This window comes from Oncorhynchus masou, chromosome 24, assembly GCF_036934945.1.
Source record: "Oncorhynchus masou masou isolate Uvic2021 chromosome 24, UVic_Omas_1.1, whole genome shotgun sequence".
In the NCBI taxonomy this organism is placed as follows: Eukaryota; Metazoa; Chordata; class Actinopteri; order Salmoniformes; family Salmonidae; genus Oncorhynchus; species Oncorhynchus masou.
In genome coordinates this window covers 35,311,850-35,334,570 of record NC_088235.1, presented here as the reverse complement: position 1 = coordinate 35,334,570, position 22,721 = coordinate 35,311,850, and the positions used below count along the sequence as shown (strand labels likewise).

General features: G+C 40.6%; 1 protein-coding gene across 1 annotated transcript in view; it reads right to left on the bottom strand.

The window, feature by feature from the left end:
- Positions 1-1,448: 1,448 nt before the first annotated feature.
- Positions 1,449-22,721, bottom strand: part of abca5 (ATP-binding cassette, sub-family A (ABC1), member 5) — a 125,457-nt gene continuing 104,184 nt past the window's right edge. Inside the window, exons 34-37 of the mRNA XM_064933733.1 lie at positions 8,784-8,936; positions 8,618-8,697; positions 8,452-8,507; positions 1,449-8,319 (exon numbers count right to left, since the gene is read on the bottom strand). Coding sequence (XP_064789805.1) covers positions 8,179-8,319; positions 8,452-8,507; positions 8,618-8,697; positions 8,784-8,936 — 430 coding nt within the window. The 3' untranslated portion in view covers positions 1,449-8,178. The remainder of the gene's footprint in view (positions 8,320-8,451; positions 8,508-8,617; positions 8,698-8,783; positions 8,937-22,721) is intronic.

Genomic DNA, 22,721 nt, shown 5'->3' with positions numbered 1-22,721 from the left:
CTCCTGACCTATTTAAAGTGTTTATATGCCGTTGAATACGACATGTAACCTATTTGAAATGATGAGTGCTTCTTACATTCACCTTTTCATGTTTATTCAAATACGTTTCATTCAAATCATATGGTTTGGTTGAATTGTGAGGGGCAGCTTTATTATCTGTGAGCGCAGAGTGGTTTTTGGAGGAGCCGTTGGAAAGGATGTGGAGAGCTGGAGCTGCTCCATGACCAATGAGCGCGATTTCCGACCGCTCAACTCCGTTCACATATTCTGCTCAGGTGGAACAAACTTAAAACTTGCTCCTACTTTCAATGCTGAATTGAATGTCATTGAGAAAACAGAAAGGTGTCATGTTTTTTTTTGCAAACATCCTTTCTAAATTTAAAAGTAATCCAAGTTAAAAATATTTAGCTGGTAACTGATTTTAGTTCGTTTTGTAATCAGTTTACATGTAACTGATTAGATGTAATCAGTCACTCTCTAATCATGTTTAAAAGATGTGTTGATATCCTACCTGTTTATTGATTGTATATGGGACTATCCAAACAAAAGTGTGACCGTTTAATTTGTCATATATTGTTGGAGAGGAAAAATGCGTCGTTTTATTAGACAAGTTTAAAAGATTGACGTTTCGGCCTTCTTGAGATTTATTATTGATTCTGAAGGCCAATGAAGGATGAAACGTCAATGCCTTAAATTTGTCTAATAATAAAAACTATGGTGAGTGAGCGCTGCGCCTTGTCAACACATTTTTCGGTTGCACCTCCTACTTCTTTCCAAAATGTTAATATATTGAACATATATTTGTATTGATATCCTATGTTTATTTGTATTGTCATTTAAATTCTAATGAAAATATACATTTGCCCTGCTACTGTAGCAGGCAAGATCGGGCTGTCCTGGCATTACTAGGCAGACTGAGTTTGCTCCGGGTCATTCCAGCTGCAGAGTTTTTTGACGACGTGACTCTTCCTATTCAGTCCCTATTGGGCAAAACATAAACCAAAACACAAGCAAAACAAACCGCAATTGCATCCAACAAGTTTGTAGAGTCACAAGCTTGATGTAATCATTGCGTGCAAGGAATATGGGACCAAATACTTAACGGTTTGACTACTTTGATACACTAACTGAATTTGTCCAAATACTTATGACTTCTTCAAATGTGGGGACTAGATACCAAGTAATTTTTTTTGTCTAAATGGTAAAACAGATATGTATGAAAATACCCTCAAATAAAATCTGACATTCTAGCTCAAATCTAAAATGCTGGAGTATAGAGACAAATAAAATGTTTTCACTTTGCTATCCAAATACATATGGAAGGGAGTAAAAACAAAATGCTTACCTGCTCAGGGAATGGGCACCAAAAAAGAGCAAAAGTAATCTAATGTTATTAACATTTTACTGCAAGTGACACTAAAGTCCACAGAATAAAGGATGCATTGATATTTTAGTTAACCATGATAGCCTTTATAATAGAACGCTTGTGACAACACACATCTAAATATTGCACTTGGGAAAAACATCTTAAAGTAACTGCCAAGTGAAAATCTCACTTAAAAGTTCATATTTAGTAGACTCGTATCCAACTAATGTTGACTCGTCCTATACTCGTTTGTGGCCAGAGCATACATTGGAGAAACAAAACACAACCCCACCTCAAACGATCTCAAACAGACCTTTTCAAAAATGCTTGCTATTTCCTCATATAACATGTCATCTCCCTGAGGATGAGCTGGCCAATCAGAGGTCTAGAGGAGGCTGAGCTGGCATACCAGCGGTCGACTTGCAAGAATATTTTTGACCGGTATACGCCCACACCATTTTGTTGTTGTTATACACCCACATCATTCCGACACAGGAAAGCAGATTTTTAAGGTAATTTAAAAATAATAATTGGAAGGAAATCCACTTCACTCATATTGTAAGTAATTATAGAAATCTGGAACATCTGGGCAGTTACTTTAAAATAGATAAGAATTCAGTGAATGTAGTCAATCTCACCCCATACACAACTCATACAGAATGAAACATAAGACATTGTATTTTCACTCTATTATAGTGGCGACAATAGCACAAGGCTACATGTGTGCAAAAATAATGTTCAGAGTTAAAAAATAAAAAATGCTCTCTCCACTCACACGATAGTGGTAGAGTATGTCAACAGAACAAAGCAATATCTTTAAACATACACAGTCAGTGGGGTATTCTAGAAGGAAGGATTATCAGACAACAAATGCTGCATGTGAGAGGTTGTACTGTATCATCATAAAAATACCAGGAATCACAGAACCATACACTGATTTTTCACCAACAATGCTAAGTAGCAAATATCCTTTGAGAGAGTAAAGTAGAAAACATGCTTTACAAATTTAAAATAAAACCAATTGTAATTCATTTCAGAGGGCAAATTAACAGAAACCCAACAGACCGGTCCTATACCAACATACATTTTCAGATCCCTTTCTTAAAAAAAAAATATATGAATAGAAAACACAAAACATATATTCCATCAAATGAAGGTCAATGGTGGCAAAACAGGCCTCAGATGCTACTGCATCCTATTTCTTGGGCTTCAACCTCTCCTTTAATTACTTTTCATCAGTTTAAAAGACAACACAATAAGCATAATGATAAACTAAACCACACACATGACATGGTAGAGAGACAAAGGAAGCTATGAACAACCACTTAAGTAACTTGCTCCAACATTATCCAACACCTCAATAACCCAACCACCACATTACAAAACCAAGTCACACAGCTCCCCATTAAAATAAACAATGTTGTAATAAAAAATCTCCCTTAAAAAGTTGAGATGACGACTATAAAGCTTCTGCAGCCCAGGTTGGAGATGAGACGTGAGAAAATACAGTGGGGCAAAAAAGTATTTAGTCAGCCACCAATTGTGCAAGTTCTCACACTTAAACATATGAGAGAGGCCTGTAATTTTTATCATAGGTACACTTCAACTATGACAGACAAAATGAGAAAGAAAAATCCAGAAAATCACATTGTAGGATTTTTAATGAATTTATTTGCAAATTATGGTGGAAAATAAGTATTTGGTCACCTACAAATAAGCAAGATTTCTGTCTCTCAAAGACTTGTAACTTCTTCTTTAAGAGGCTCCTCTGTCCTTCACTCATTACCTCTATTAATGGCACCTGTTTGAACTTGTTATCAGTATAAAAGACACTTGTCCACAACCTCAAACAGTCACACTCCAAACTCCACTATGGCCAAGACCAAAGAGCTGTCAAAGGACACCAGAAACAAAATTGTAGACCTGCACCAGGCTGGGAAGACTGAATCTGCAATAGGTAAGCAGCTTGGTTTGAAGAAATCAACTGTGGGAGCAATTATTAGGAAATGGAAGACATACAAGACCACTGATAATCTCCCTCGATCTGGGGCTCCATGCAAGATCTCACCCCGTAGTGTCAAAATGATCACAAGAACGGTGAGCAAAAATCCCAGAACCACACGGGGGGACCTAGTGAATGACCTGCAGAGAGCTGGGACCAAAGTAACAAAGCCTACCACCAGTAACACACTATGCCGCCAGGGACTCAAATCCTGCAGTGCCAGACGTGTCCCCCTGCTTAAGCCAGTACATGTCCAGGCCCGTCTGAAGTTTGCTAGAGAGCATTTGGATGATCCAGAAGAAGATTGGGAGAATGTCATATGGTCAGATGAAACCAAAATAGAACTTTTTGGTAAAAACTCAACTCGTCGTGTTTGGAGGACAAAGAATGCTGAGTTGCATCCAAAGAACACCATACCTACTGTGAAGCATGGGGGTGGAAACATCATGCTTTGGGGCTGTTTTTCTGCAAAGGGACCAGGACGACTAATTTTCCACCATAATTTGCAAATAAATTCATTAAAAATCCTACAATATGATTTTCCTTCTCATTTTGTCTGTCATAGTTGAAGTGTACCTATGATGAAAATTACAGGCCCCTCATCTTTTTAAGTGGGAGAACTTGCACAATTGGTGGCTGACTAAATACTTTTTTGCCCCACTGTATCTAGTTCACAGAGAGGGAGGGGAGGTGGGTTTATGTTAGAAGGCAAAAAGGGATAAGAGGCATTTTGCTCAATGATTATCACTGCCCAAAATAGGCGCTACACTCAGAAATATAGTCACTAGAAGGGACAGCGCCCATCAGGCCAACATCATATTTCTATGGCTACACCACCCGTAAACAATAAGTGAAGGCCTCCTGTTCTCTGTGAATGTTTCTTAATTCAGACTCATGGCCAACAGACTGATATTAAGTCTCAGTATCAGAGAGAGGCTGGCGAGACATCAACAAATCTGACTCACTGTCATATTCCCTACTACGAAACGTCTTCTACGGCAGGATGATATTCTCTACTACGACACGTCTTCTACGGCAGGATGATATTCTCTACTACGACACGTCTTCTACGGCAGGATGATATTCTCTACTATGACACGTCTTCTACGGAACGATGAAGAACACACTTCTGTAGAAAATGCAAGCACTCGTGATTTATGCTACAGGAAAATATATCAAATTAGACATAATATTATGCCGCACTGTACAATATATTTACCTTTAGTGAGACATATAGACAGTTAGGTATTGTAGACACTTTTTAGGGCATCCTGAAATTGTGTTTGCATCTTTGTAAGTATGTGATGCAACTTGCAACGAGAGGGATCATGCGTTTCAAGCAATCAAGAATCTACACCATGCCGAGCATACGCCCGCATCACAAATAGGGTCAAAAGTGTCATCTGAAAACATTAGTTCAATTCCATGGACTCTCAATTTGAAAACCAAGGAAACCAACATATTCTCTCAGTTACTCCATCCTCACATACTAAGAATTCTCTTCTCAACTCCCTTCTGTTCATCTCTTATTTGCTCTTTCAAAGCACACCTGAATGTCACAAGAAAAAGTTAACATTTTTACTGTTAAAATTGTTTAAGTATTGCACCAACACTTAGTGTGCTTCCCTGGAGAGGGTTATATTAGTACTGTAGCAGTCTTATAACAGTAGCCAAACATAAGTCATGCACGCACGCACGCACGCACGCGCACACACACACAAAACACAAATAATAAAATATATCTGTGGTTAAAAGCGGCACCAGAGTGAAAACTGAGCCCCTTTCAGTCCAACAGAACTTCAAAAACTAAGTCACCTAGATAAAATAAGAAGCCTCTTTTTGGAGGCATGATTTTTTTCATACATTCAAGATTCACTTTGTCACAAAATACCAATTTGAGCACACCTGGCCAAGATAAAATAATCCAAATATTTCACAATAATAAAATAAAAACAAGACCTACTCTTCCAAACAATATTTTTCAAATTGACTGATTCTCTAGGGTTGGTGACTTGGTTCCCATACCAAATGTTTGATGAAGCCAGAGTGCTACATGTACTGATGTGAATTTAAGATACTACATTACCAAGCTATCATTCCTATTTAGACACTAAAGTATTGTAGGAGTGGAAGGCCACTGGGCAGTGTGAGAACATGTCCTAAACTCTCCACCCTAAACCCTCCATACTAAACCTTACACTTGTGCCTTTCATAACATCACTACAATACTGACCATCTTCTCCTTATTTATCCATAATTCTTCCTCTCAGACAAGCATGTTAAGTCACTGAAAAGCAGGCCTCTTTGTCCTTGTCTATGAGAACTGGGGTGAGCTGTGTTTATAGTATACAATGGGCCTGAACAACACTAAAATGCATGCTGGTGTAGAGGAGATACAGCACTCACAGTGCCCCACAGAAACAGAGGAAATGGCACCCTAGTCCCTATATAGTGCACTACGTTTGACCAGAGCAAGTAGTGAATATTGTGCCATTTCAGATGCAGCCAGAGAGAAACATACAGTAACAGCAGCAAACCCTTAGTGCAGAAGAGGCAGAGGCAGAGTGAGGTGTGATTTTCTTCACACCCACCAGAGGGCGATGCAGGGGAGGAGAGGGACTGGAGCTCCAGTTCGGCTGGGTTTCCTCTTTTGCAACAAAAAAAGGCCACTCCATCTGCCAGTAACTCTGTCTGTACTGGAGATCTGTCAGTTGATCTGTCAGTAGTTTATCTGTACTCACACGTCCAGAACAAGCAACCGACACAACTACGACACAAATTGTCCATATCATGCTACAGACGCTGAAAGCACCTTAGTGTCAACGTGTTAGGTTAGGAGTGTGTGAGTAAATAGGGATGTAATGCTTTGGTTCTAGTGGATCTAGAGCCAGAACTGGACTGGTGTTGCTATAAAACACACACAGTTTCACAAACACAGTGGAAGACACGAGCAAACACACTTGCACTGATTCCCCATGGATAATCTTGTTCACTAGACACTTCCAATTTGCCTAGGGACGAGGGTACCCCAGGTAGGGAAAAGGATGGAAAGTAAAAGGAATCAATAAATACTATATATATATAAATAACAGTTCAAAAGTTAGGGGTCACTTAGAAATGTCCTTGTTTTTGATGGAAAAGCAAATATTTTGTCCGTTAAAATAACATCAAATTGATCAGAAATACAGTGTAGACATTGTTAATGTTGTAAATGAGTATTGTAGCTGGAAACGGCAGATTTTTTATGGAATATCTACATAGGCTTACAAAGACCCATTATCAGCAACAATCACTCCTGTGTTCCAATGGCACGTTGTGTTAGCTAATCCAAGTTTATCATTTTAAAAGGCTAATTGATCATTAGAAAACCCCTTTGCTATTATTTTAGCACAGCTGAAAACGGTTGTGCTGATTAAGGAAGCAATAAAACCGGCCTTTAGACTAGTTGAGTATCTGGAGCATCAGCATTTGTGGGTTCGATTACAGACTCAAAATGGCCAGAAACAAATAACTTCTGAAATTTATCAGTCAATTCTTGTTCTGAGAAAAGAAGGCTATTCCATGCGAGAAACTGTCAAGAAACTGAAGATCTCATACAACGCTGTGTACTACTCCCTTCACAGAACAGCGCAAACTGGCTCTACCCAGAACAGAAAGAGGAGTGGGAGGCCCCGGTGCACAACTCAGCAAGAGGACAAGTACATTAGAGTGTCTAGTTTGAGAAACAGACAACTCACAAGTCCTCAACTGGCAGCTTCATTAAATAGTACCCGCAAAACACCAGTCTCAACATCAACAGTGAAGAGGCGACCCCGGGATGCTGGCTTCTAGGCAGAGTTGCAAAGAAAAAAACATATCTGGCCAATAAAAATGAAAGATTAAGATGGGCAAAAGAACACAGACACTCGACAGAGGAACTCTGCCTAGGTTTTCTTTCAAAAGCAAGGACATTTCTCAGTGACCCCAAACTTTTGAACTGTAGTATATATATAAGACGATCTATATTTATAAACTGGGTGGTTCGAGCCCTGAATGCTGACTGGCTGACAGCTGTGGTATATCAGACCGTATACCACAGGTATGACAAAACATTTATTTTTTACTGCACTAATTATGTTGGTAACCAGTTTATAATAGCAATAAGGCTCCTCGAGTTTTGTGGTATATGGCAATTATACCATGGCTAAGGGCTGTGTCCAGGTACTCCGCGTTGCGTTGTGCACAAGAATAGCCCTTAGCCGTGGTATATTGGCCATATACCACACCTCCTCGGGCCTTATTGCTTAAATATATATATCCATATATACAAACTTGCTGTGAATTCAGATAAAAAATAAAATAAAACCTATTAAAAAACCGTAGTAGGTATTAGTCGTATCAGTGCGTCATCAGAGGAGGGAGATTCTGGTTGGGTGGAGTGGAGCAGGCCCCTTGGTTAGTCAGTGCAAAGGTCAGAAAACACACAGTAGTTCGGACAACTCAGACACCTCAGCCCCAGAGAGACTTCCCATCCCAAACACACACAGTTCCGGTGTGAGTGTACAGTTGCTAGCCCTCTAGGGCCATGTCCATACGGGCATCCATCCGTCCTGTGACGCCCATCTTGTCCTATTAGTTTGGGCTGGTGGTGGGTGGTGGTGTTAGCCGTGAGGTGAGGGGTGAGTGCATTGCCAGGGCTGGCATAGCCTGTGCCATAGTAAACTCGATTCCAGCCTCTTTAGGCTGGGGACGAGGTTAGTGCCATGTAGGCAGGGAGAATGGGAGCCCAGAGACTGTGCCGGCCACAGACAGCCCCCCACCCCAGTGGAGCTCAGAGCTGGTGCACAATGCTGTCTGCGTGGTTGACAGGCACAGGGCCGTCCTGGCGGAGCCGCTGCCACTGGAACGTGGTGCTGAGGGAACCCACCTCTTCCTCCTCGTTCTCCTGCTCCTTAGCAAACTCCATGAAGACCTGAAAGATGGGGTGAGAGAGAGCAATAAAGAGACTAGCTAAGAAAAATAGTCAGGAAGTGGATAGAGTTTGCATTGCAGTTGATGTAACATCACATGATATTCAAGGTAAGGTTCACAAATTAGTACTTACCTGCTCTAAGGTTGATTGTGAAAAGTTGTACTCTTCAAAGTTGAAGGTTTGCTTAGCTGGAGGAAGCGGAGAGCAGAAAACATTAGAACACAATGCATTTTGCCTAAATTGTAACGGATCAATGAAACATGAGGCAGATGGTCAGAGAGTGATCACACACACTCACCACTCTCTAGCTGAGAGAAGGACTTGGCCAGTGACTTGACATCCTCCATGGGGATCTTGTAAACCATCAGGGTGGCAAAGCTGCAAGACAGAGGCAGCAGGCTTTAGCATGTCATTACACACACACACACACACACACACACACACACACACACTCTCTGACTCACCTCTCCTGTCTTGCAGCGTGAGGGAAGATTCGACGGATCTCCTTGTGGAGCAGTGCCACTTGTTGGAGCCCCGTCAGCTCCTCTCTCAGCTTCAATTCCAGGCTGTAGCCACGCCCATACTTCCCCTTCAGGTGCTGAATAGACCCAATACACCTGAGAGACAGAGACACATCATCATGTGCCTGGGCTTACCTCCGCTGTACCCGCACCCCACCATACCCCTGTCTGCGCATTATGCCCTGAATATATTCTACCATGCCCAGAAATCTGCTCCTTTTATTCTTTGTCCCCAACGCTCTAGGCGACCAGTTTTGATAGCCTTTAGCCGCACCCTCATACTACTCCTCCTCTGTTCCGCGGGTGATGTGGAGGAAAACCCAGGCCCTGCATGTTTTCAGGCACCCTCATTTGTTTACTTCTGTGATCGAAAAAACCTTAGTTTCATGCATGTCAACATCAGAAGCCGCCTCCCTAAGTTTGTTTTACTCACTGCTTTAGCACACTCTGCCAACCCTGATGTCCTTGCCGTGTCTGAATCCTGGCTTAGGAAGGCCACCAAAAATTCTGAGATTTCCATACCCAACTATAACATCTTCCGTCAAGATAGAACTGCCAAAGGGGGAGGAGTTGCAGTCTACTGCAGAGATAGCCTGCAAAGTAATGTCATACTTTCCAGGTCCATACCCAAACAGTTCGAACTACTAATTTTAAAAATTACTCTCTCCAGAAATAAGTCTCTCACTGTTGCCGCCTGCTACCGACCCCCCTCAGCTCCCAGCAGTGCCCTGGACACCATTTGTGAATTGATCGCCCCCCATCTAGCTTCAGAGTTTGTTCTGTTAGGTGACCTAAACTGGGATATGCTTAACACCCCGGCAGTCTTACAATCTAAGCTAGATGCCCTCAATCTCACACAAATCATCAAGGAACCCACCAGGTACAACACTAATTCTGTAAACAAGGGCACCCTCATAGACGTTATCCTGAACAACTGGCCCTCCAAATACATCTCCGCTGTCTTCAACCAGGATCTCAGTGATCAATGCCTCATTGCCTGTATCCGCTATGGGTCCACAGTCAAACGACCACCCCTCATCACTGTCAAGCGCTCCCTAAAACACTTCTGCGAGGAGGCCTTTCTACTCGACCTGGCCCGGGTATCCTGGAAGGATATTGACGTTATCCCGTCAGTTGAGGATGCCTGGTCATTCTTTAAAAGTAACTTCCTCACCATCTTAGATAAGCATGCTCCATTCAAAAAATGCAGAACTAAGAACAGATATAGCCCTTGGTTCACTCCAGACCTGACTGCCCTCGACCAGCACAAAAACATCCTGTGGCGGACTGCAATAGCATCGAATAGTCCCGCGATATGAAACTGTTTAGGGAAGTCAGGAACCAATACACGCAGTCAGTCAGGAAAGCAAAGGCTAGCTTTTTCAAGCAGAAATTTGCATCCTGTAGCTCTAACTCCAAAAAGTTCTGGGACACTGTAAAGTCCATGGAGAAAAAGAGCACCACCTCCCAGCTGCCCGCTGCACTGAGGCTAGGTAACACGGTCACCACCGATAAATCCATGATAATCGAAAACTTCAACAAGCATTTCTCAACGGCTGGCCATGCCTTCCTCCTGGCTACTCCAACCTCGGCCAACAGCTCTGCCCCCCCCCCCGCAGCTACTCGCCCAAGCCTCCCTAGCTTCTCCTTTACCCAAATCCAGATAGCAGATGTTCTGAAAGAGCTGCAAAACCTGGACCCGTACAAATCAGCTGGGCTTGACAATCTGGACCCTCTATTTCTGAAACTATCCACCACCATTGTCGCAACCCTTATTACCAGCCTGTTCAACCTCTCTTTCATATTGTCTGAGATCCCCAAGGATTGGAAAGCTGCCACAGTCATCCCCCTCTTCAAAGGGGGAGACACCTTGGACCCAAACTGTTACAGACCTGTATCCATCCCGCCCTGCCTGTCTAAGGTCTTCGAAAGCCAAGTCAACAAACAGATCACTGACCATCTCGAATCCTACCGTACCTTATCTGGTTTCCAAGCCGGTCACGGGTGCACCTCAGCCACGCTCAAGGTACTAAACGATATCATAACCGCCATCGATAAAAGACAGTACTGTGCAGCAGTCTTCATCTACCTGGCCAAGGCGTTCGACTCTGTCAATCACCATATTCTTATCTGCAGACTCAGTAGCCTCGGTTTTTGTAATGACTGCCTTGCCTGGTTCACCAACTACTTTGCAGGCAGAGTTCAGTGTGTCAAATCAGAGGGCATGTTGTCCGGTCCTCTGGCAGTCTCTATTGGGGTGCCACAGGGTTCAATTTTTGGGCCGACTATTTTCTCTGTATATACCAATGATGTTGCTCTTGCTGCGGGCGATTCCCTGATCCACCTCTATGCAGACGACACCATTCTGTATACTTCTGGCCCTTCCTTGGACACTGTGCTACCTAACCTCCAAACGAGCTTCAATGCCATACAACACTCCTTCCGTGGCCTCCAACTTCTCTTAAACGCTAGTAAAACCAAATGCATGCTTTCAACCGTTCGCTGCCTGCACCCGCACGCCCGACTAGTATCACCCCCCTGGATGGTTCCGACCTAGAATATGTGGACATCTATAAACACCTAGGTGTCTGGCTAGACTGTAAACTCTCCTTCCAGACTCATATCAAACATCTCCAATCTAAAATCAAATCTAGAGTCGGCATTCTATTCCGCAACAAAGCCTCCTTCACTCACGCTGCCAAACTTACCCTCGTAAAACTGACTATCCTACCGATCCTCGACTTCGGCGATGTCATCTACAAAATAGCTTCCAATACTCTACTCAGCAAACTGGATGCAGTTTATCACAGTGTCATCTGTTTTGTTACTAAAGCACCTTATACCACCCACCACTGCGACCTGTATGCTCTCGTCGGCTGGCCCTCGCTACATATTCGTCGCCAGACCCACTGGCTCCAGGTCATCTACAAGTCCATGCTAGATAAAGCTCCTTATCTCAGTTCACTGGTCATGATGGCAACACCCACCCGTAGCACATGTTCCAGCAGGTATATTTCACCGATCATCCCCAAAGCCAACACCTCATTTGGCCGCCTTTCCTTTCAGTTCTCTGCTGCCTGTGACTGGAACGAATTGCAAAAATCGCTGAAGTTGGAGACTTTTATCTCCCTCACCAACTTTAAACATCAACTATCTGAGCAGCTAACCGATTGCTGCAGCTGTACATAGTCCATCGGTAAATAGACCACCCAATTTACCTACCTCATCCCCATACTGTTTTTATTTATTTACTTTTCTGCTCTTTTGCACACCAGTATCTCTACCTGTACATGACCATCTGATCATTTATCACTCCAGTGTTAATCTGCTAAATTGTAATTATTCGCCTACCTCCTCATGCCTTTTGCACACAACGTATATAGACTATTTTTTTCTACTGTGTTATTGACTTGTTTATTGTTTACTTCATGTGTAACTCTGTGTTGTTGTCTGTTCACACTGCTATGCTTTGTCTTGGCCAGGTCGCAGTTGTAAATGAGAACATGTTCTCAACTAGCCTACCTGGTTAAATAAAGGTGAAATAAAAATAAAATCATCATCATCACAACTAGATAAACCCAACACACCTGAGACACATCATCATAACTAGATAAGCCCAATACACCTGACACACATCATCATCATAACGAGATAAACCCAACACACCTGGGACACATTATCATCATCAAAACTAGATAAACCCAATACACCTGAGACACATTATCATCATCAAAACTAGATAAACCCAATACACCTGAGACACATCATCACAACTAGATAAACCCAATACACCTGAGACACATCATCATCATCACAACTAGATAAACCCAATACACCTGAGACACATCATCACAACTAGATAAACCCAATACACCTGAGACACATCATCATCATCACAACTAGATAAACCCAATACACCTGAGACACATCATCACAACTAGATAAACCCAATACACCTGAGACACATCATCATCATCACAACTAGATAAACCCAATACACCTGAGACACATCATCATCATCACAACTAGATAAACCCAATACACCTGAAACACATCATCATCATTACAACTAGATAAACCCAGTAAACCTGAGACACATCATCATCATCACAACTAGATAAACCCAGTAAACCTGAGACACATCATCATCATCACAACTAGATAAACCCAATACACCTGAAACACATCATCATCATCACAACTAGATAAACCCAATACACCTGAAACACATCATCATCATCACAACTAGATAAACCCAATACACCTGAAACACATCATCATCATTACAACTATATAAACCCAATACACCTGAAACACATCATCATTATCACAACTAGATAAACCCAATACACCTGAAACACATCATCATCATCATCACAACTAGATAAACCCAATACACCTGAGACACATCATCATCATCACAACTAGAAAAACCCACCTGAGACACATCATCATCATCACAACTAGATAAACCCAACACACCTGAGACACATCATCATCATCACAACTAGATAAACCCAATGCACCTGAAACACATCATCATCATTATCATCATCATCATCACAACTAGATAAACCCAATACACCTGAGACACATCATCATCATCACAACTATATAAACCCAATACACCTGAAACACATCATCATCATCACAACTAGATAAACCCAATACACCTGAAACACATCATCATCATCACAACTAGACAAACCTGAGACACATCATCATCATAACTAGACAAACCCAACACACCTGAAACACATCATCATCATCATCACAACTAGATAAACCCAATACACCTGAGACACATCATCATAACTAGATAAACCCAATACACCTGAGACACATCATCATCATCATCATCACAACTAGATAAACCCAATACACCTGAGACACATCATCATCATCACAACTAGATAAACCCAATACACCCGAAACACATCATCATCATCACAACTAGACAAACCTGAGACACATCATCATCATAACTAGACAAACCCAACACACCTGAAACACATCATCATCATCATCATCACAACTAGATAAACCCAATACACCTGAGACACATCATCATCATCACAACTAGATAAACCCAATACACCTGAGACACATCATCATCATCATCACAACTAGATAAACCCAATACACCTGAAACACATCATCATCATCATCACAACTAGATAAACCCAATACACCTGAAACACATCATCATCATCATCATCACAACTAGATAAACCCAATACACCTGAGACACATCATCATCATCACAACTCGACAAACCTGAGACACATCATCATCATAACTAGACAAACCCAACACACCTGAAACACATCATCATCATCATCATCACAACTAGATAAACCCAATACACCTGAGACACATCATCATCATCACAACTAGATAAACCCAATACACCTGAGACACATTATCATCATCATCACAACTAGATAAACCCAATACACCTGAAACACATCATCATCACAACTAGATAAACCCAATACACCTGAGACACATCATCATCACAACTAGATAAACCCAATACACCTGAGACACATCATCATCATCACAACTAGATAAACCCAATACACCTGAGACACATCATCATCATCACAACTAGATAAACCCAACACACCTGAGACACATCATCATCATCACAACTAGATAAACCCAATGCACCTGAAACACATCATCATCATTATCATCATCATCATCACAACTAGATAAACCCAATACACCTGAGACACATCATCATCATCACAACTATATAAACCCAATACACCTGAAACACATCATCATCATCACAACTAGATAAACCCAATACACCTGAAACACATCATCATCATCACAACTATATAAACCCAATACACCTGAAACACATCATCATCATCACAACTAGACAAACCTGAGACACATCATCATCATAACTAGACAAACCCAACACACCTGAAACACATCATCATCATCATCATCATCACAACTAGATAAACCCAATACACCTGAGACACATCATCATAACTAGACAAACCCAATACACCTGAGACACATCATCATCATCATCATCACAACTAGATAAACCCAATACACCTGAGACACATCATCATCATCACAACTAGATAAACCCAATACACCCGAAACACATCATCACAACTAGACAAACCTGAGACACATCATCATCATCATAACTAGACAAACCCAACACACCTGAAACACATCATCATCATCATCATCACAACTAGATAAACCCAATACACCTGAGACACATCATCATCATCACAACTAGATAAACCCAATACACCTGAGACACATCATCATCATCATCACAACTAGATAAACCCAATACACCTGAAACACATCATCATCATCATCACAACTAGATAAACCCAATACACCTGAGACACATCATCACAACTAGATAAACCCAATACACCTGAAACACATCATCATCATCATCATCACAACTAGATAAACCCAATACACCTGAGACACATCATCATCATCACAACTCGACAAACCTGAGACACATCATCATCATAACTAGACAAACCCAACACACCTGAAACACATCATCATCATCATCATCACAACTAGATAAACCCAATACACCTGAGACACATCATCATCATCACAACTAGATAAACCCAATACACCTGAGACACATTATCATCATCATCACAACTAGATAAACCCAATACACCTGAAACACATCATCATCACAACTAGATAAACCCAATACACCTGAGACACATCATCATCACAACTAGATAAACCCAATACACCTGAGACACATCATCATCATCACAACTAGATAAACCCAATACACCTGAGACACATCATCATCATCACAACTAGATAAACCCAACACACCTGAGACACATCATCATCATCATCACAACTAGATAAACCCAATACACCTGAGACACATCATCATCATCACAACTAGATAAACCCAATACACCTGAGACACATCATCATCATCACAACTAGATAAACCCAATACACCTGAGACACATCATCATCATCACAACTAGATAAACCCAATACACCTGAGACACATCATCATCATCATCACAACTAGATAAACCCAATACACCTGAAACACATCATCATCATCATCACAACTAGATAAACCCAATACACCTGAGACACATCATCACAACTAGATAAACCCAATACACCTGAAACACATCATCATCATCATCATCACAACTAGATAAACCCAATACACCTGAGACACATCATCATCATCACAACTCGACAAACCTGAGACACATCATCATCATAACTAGACAAACCCAACACACCTGAAACACATCATCATCATCATCATCACAACTAGATAAACCCAATACACCTGAGACACATTATCATCATCATCACAACTAGATAAACCCAATACACCTGAAACACATCATCATCACAACTAGATAAACCCAATGCACCTGAGACACATCATCATCACAACTAGATAAACCCAATACACCTGAGACACATCATCATCACAACTAGATAAACCCAATACACCTGAGACACATTATCATCATCATCACAACTAGATAAACCCAATACACCTGAAACACATCATCATCACAACTAGATAAACCCAATGCACCTGAGACACATCATCATCACAACTAGATAAACCCAATACACCTGAGACACATCATCATCACAACTAGATAAACCCAATACACCTGAGACACATCATCATCATCACAACTAGAAAAACCCACCTGAAACACATCATCATCATCACAACTATATAAACCCAATACACCTGAAACACATCATCATCATCACAACTAGACAAACCTGAGACACATCATCATCATAACTAGACAAACCCAACACACCTGAAACACATCATCATCATCATCATCATCACAACTAGATAAACCCAATACACCTGAGACACATCATCATAACTAGATAAACCCAATACACCTGAGACACATCATCATCATCATCATCACAACTAGATAAACCCAATACACCTGAGACACATCATCATCATCACAACTAGATAAACCCAATACACCCGAAACACATCATCACAACTAGACAAACCTGAGACACATCATCATCATCATAACTAGACAAACCCAACACACCTGAAACACATCATCATCATCATCATCACAACTAGATAAACCCAATACACCTGAGACACATCATCATCATCACAACTAGATAAACCCAATACACCTGAGACACATCATCATCATCATCACAACTAGATAAACCCAATACACCTGAAACACATCATCATCATCATCACAACTAGATAAACCCAATACACCTGAGACACATCATCACAACTAGATAAACCCAATACACCTGAAACACATCATCATCATCATCATCACAACTAGATAAACCCAATACACCTGAGACACATCATCATCATCACAACTCGACAAACCTGAGACACATCATCATCATAACTAGACAAACCCAACACACCTGAAACACATCATCATCATCATCATCATCACAACTAGATAAACCCAATACACCTGAGACACATCATCATCATCACAACTAGATAAACCCAATACACCTGAGACACATTATCATCATCATCACAACTAGATAAACCCAATACACCTGAAACACATCATCATCACAACTAGATAAACCCAATACACCTGAGACACATCATCATCACAACTAGATAAACCCAATACACCTGAGACACATCATCATCATCACAACTAGATAAACCCAATACACCTGAAACACATCATCATCATCACAACTAGATAAACCCAACACACCTGAGACACATCATCATCATCATCACAACTAGATAAACCCAATACACCTGAGACACATCATCATCATCACAACTAGATAAACCCAATACACCTGAGACACATCATCATCATCACAACTAGATAAACCCAATACACCTGAGACACATCATCATCATCACAACTAGATAAACCCAATACACCTGAGACACATCATCATCATCACAACTAGATAAACCCAATACACCTGAAACACATCATCATCATCACAACTAGACAAACCTGAGACACATCATCATCATCACAACTAGACAAACCCAACACACCTGAAACACATCATCATCATCACAACTAGATAAACCCAATACACCTGAAACACATCATCATCATTATTGTTACGGATACAGTTATCCTGTGTGTGTGTGTATCCTGTGTGTGTGTTTCTTTTCTCTCCTTCTCCCCTCACAGGTGAAAATCATCACTCCCCAATCAATCATCAGAAGACACACCTCCTCATATTTCCTAAACCTATCACAGTTCTTTCCCCATGGTTTAAAAACCCCATCATTTGTTTGTTCTCCAGCCCAGCTCAGCTCAAGCTTAATCTCTCTGTAAATGCCATGTCTGTAGGTCTCTGTGTTTCACTCTCGCTTTGTGTCTTAACCTCTCTTTTGTTTAAGCACCTCATAGCACTTTGTCATCACCTGTGAGTATTGTTTTTGGTTATGGTGTTTATGTTTGATTGCCGGTGGAAAAGGGGGAAACCAAGACAAGTTGCCCATGGGCATACACTACCCGTAGGTGAACTTTGTTAAATACACTAGTTAGAACTGGGCGGACCACCCACTGTATTTTTGGTTAGTTAGTTAGCTGTTGTTAAAGTAGGCTAGTCTAGCTTAAGGGTGTTTTTGAATACTTATTGTTTCTTTCCTTGGGTCCAGCCCAGCCCCTTTTCCTGCTCCCCCCATTACCGTGTGTTTATAAATAAACCTAGAGTTTGACGGTAGATTTCAGTTGTCGTGCTTATTTTGTTCACACTTTTCCTTTGTCACAATAATAATTTGCATGAGTTATGTTACGAGTCTCATTACCATCCCCCCTAGACTGTCGGGCCAAAAGGGATTCGTAACAATTATCATCATCATCATCATCACAACTAGATAAACCCAATACACCTGAGACACATCATCACAACTAGATAAACCCAATACACCTGACACATCATCATCATCATCACAACTAGATAAACCCAATACACCTGAGACACATCATCATCATCACAACTAGATAAACCCAATACAACTGAGACACATCATCATCATCATCATCACAACTAGATAAACCCACCTGAGACACATCATCATCATCACAACTAGATAAACCCAACACACCTGAGACACATCATCATCATCACAACTAGATAAACCCAATGCACCTGAAACACATCATCATCATCATCACAACTAGATAAACCCAATACACCTGAGACACATCATCATCATTATCATCATCATCATCACAACGAGATAAACCCAATACACCTGAAACACATCATCATCATCACAACTATATAAACCCAATACACCTGAGACACATCATCATCATTATCATCATCATCATCACAACTATATAAACCCAACACACCTGAAACACATCATCACAACTAGACAAACCCAACACACCTGAAACACATCATCATCATCACAACTAGATAAACCCAATGCACCTGAAACACATCATCATCATTATCATCATCATCATCACAACTAGATAAACCCAATACACCTGAGACACATCATCATCATCACAACTATATAAACCCAATACACCTGAAACACATCATCATCATCACAACTAGATAAACCCAATACACCTGAAACACATCATCATCACAACTATATAAACCCAATACACCTGAAACACATCATCATCATCACAACTAGACAAACCTGAGACACATCATCATCATAACTAGACAAACCCAATACACCTGAGACACATCATCATCATCATCATCATCATCACAACTAGATAAACCCAATACACCTGAGACACATCATCATCATCACAACTAGATAAACCCAATACACCTGAAACACATCATCACAACTAGACAAACCTGAGACACATCATCATCATCATAACTAGACAAACCCAACACACCTGAAACACATCATCATCATCATCATCACAACTAGATAAACCCAATACACCTGAGACACATCATCATCATCACAACTAGACAAACCTGAGACACATCATCATCATAACTAGACAAACCCAACACACCTGAAACACATCATCATCACAACTAGATAAACCCAATACACCTGAGACACATCATCATCATCACAACTAGATAAACCCAATACACCTGAGACACATCATCATCATCATCACAACTAGATAAACCCAATACACCTGAAACACATCATCATCATCATCACAACTAGATAAACCCAATACACCTGAAACACATCATCATCATCATCACAACTAGATATATATATATATATATATATATCCCATTTAGCAGACACTTTTGTCCAAAGCGACTTACAAGTCGGCTGGGGCCACTACTTTTACATATGGGTGGCCCCAGTGGGAATCGAACCCACGACGCTTGGCGTTGCAAGCGCCATGCTCTACCGACTGAGCCACACAGGACCCAATACACCTGAAACACAATAAACCCAATACACCTGAGACACATCATCATCATCACAACTAGATAAACCCAATACACCTGAGACACATCATCATCATCATCACAACTAGATAAACCCAATACACCTGAAACACATCATCATCATCACAACTAGACAAACCTGAGACACATCATCATCATCACAACTAGACAAACCCAACACACCTGAAACACATCATCATCATCACAACTAGATAAACCCAATACACCTGAAACACATCATCATCATTATCATCATCATCATCATCACAACTAGATAAACCCAATACACCTGAGACACATCATCATCACAACTAGATAAACCCAATACACCTGAAACACATCATCATCATCATCACAACTAGATAAACCCAATACACCTGACACATCATCATCATCATCACAACTAGATAAACCCAATACACCTGAGACACATCATCATCATCATCACAACTAGATAAACCCAATACACCTGAGACACATCATCATCATCATCACAACTAGATAAACCCACCTGAGACACATCATCATCATCACAACTAGATAAACCCAATGCACCTGAAACACATCATCATCATTATCATCATCATCATCATCACAACTAGATAAACCCAATACACCTGAGACACATCATCATCATTATCATCATCATCATCATCACAACTAGATAAACCCAATACACCTGAAACACATCATCATCATCACAACTATATAAACCCAATACACCTGAGACACATCATCATCATCACAACTAGATAAACCCAATACACCTGAAACACATCATCATCATCACAACTATATAAACCCAACACACCTGAAACACATCATCATCATCATCACAACTATATAAACCCAATACACCTGAAACACATCATCATCATCACAACTAGATAAACCCAATACACCTGAAACACATCATCATCATCACAACTAGATAAACCCAATACACCTGAAACACATCATCATCATTACAACTATATAAACCCAATACACCTGAAACACATCATCATTATCACAACTAGATAAACCCAATACACCTGAAACACATCATCATCATCATCATCATCATCATCACAACTAGATAAACCCAATACACCTGAGACACATCATCATCATCACAACTAGAAAAACCCACCTGAGACACATCATCATCATCACAACTAGATAAACCCAACACACCTGAGACACATCATCATCATCACAACTAGATAAACCCAATGCACCTGAAACACATCATCATCATTATCATCATCATCATCACAACTATATAAACCCAATACACCTGAAACACATCATCATCATCACAACTAGATAAACCCAATACACCTGAAACACATCATCATCATCACAACTATATAAACCCAATACACCTGAAACACATCATCATCATCACAACTAGACAAACCTGAGACACATCATCATCATCATCATAACTAGACAAACCCAACACACCTGAAACACATCATCATCATCACAACTAGATAAACCCAATACACCTGAGACACATCATCATAACTAGATAAACCCAATACACCTGAGACACATCATCATCATCATCATCATCACAACTAGATAAACCCAATACACCTGAGACACATCATCATCATCACAACTAGATAAACCCAATACACCCGAAACACATCATCACAACTAGACAAACCTGAGACACATCATCATCATAACTAGACAAACCCAACACACCTGAAACACATCATCATCATCATCATCACAACTAGATAAACCCAATACACCTGAGACACATCATCATCATCACAACTAGATAAACCCAATACACCTGAGACACATCATCATCATCATCACAACTAGATAAACCCAATACACCTGAAACACATCATCATCATCATCACAACTAGATAAACCCAATACACCTGAGACACATCATCACAACTAGATAAACCCAATACACCTGAAACACATCATCATCATCATCATCACAACTAGATAAACCCAATACACCTGAGACACATCATCATCATCACAACTCGACAAACCTGAGACACATCATCATCATAACTAGACAAACCCAACACACCTGAAACACATCATCATCATCATCATCACAACTAGATAAACCCAATACACCTGAGACACATCATCATCATCACAACTAGATAAACCCAATACACCTGAGACACATTATCATCATCATCACAACTAGATAAACCCAATACACCTGAAACACATCATCATCATCATCACAACTAGATAAACCCAATACACCTGAGACACATCATCATCACAACTAGATAAACCCAATACACCTGAGACACATCATCATCATCACAACTAGATAAACCCAATACACCTGAAACACATCATCATCATCACAACTAGATAAACCCAATACACCTGAGACACATCATCATCATCATCACAACTAGATAAACCCAATACACCTGAGACACATCATCATCATCACAACTAGAT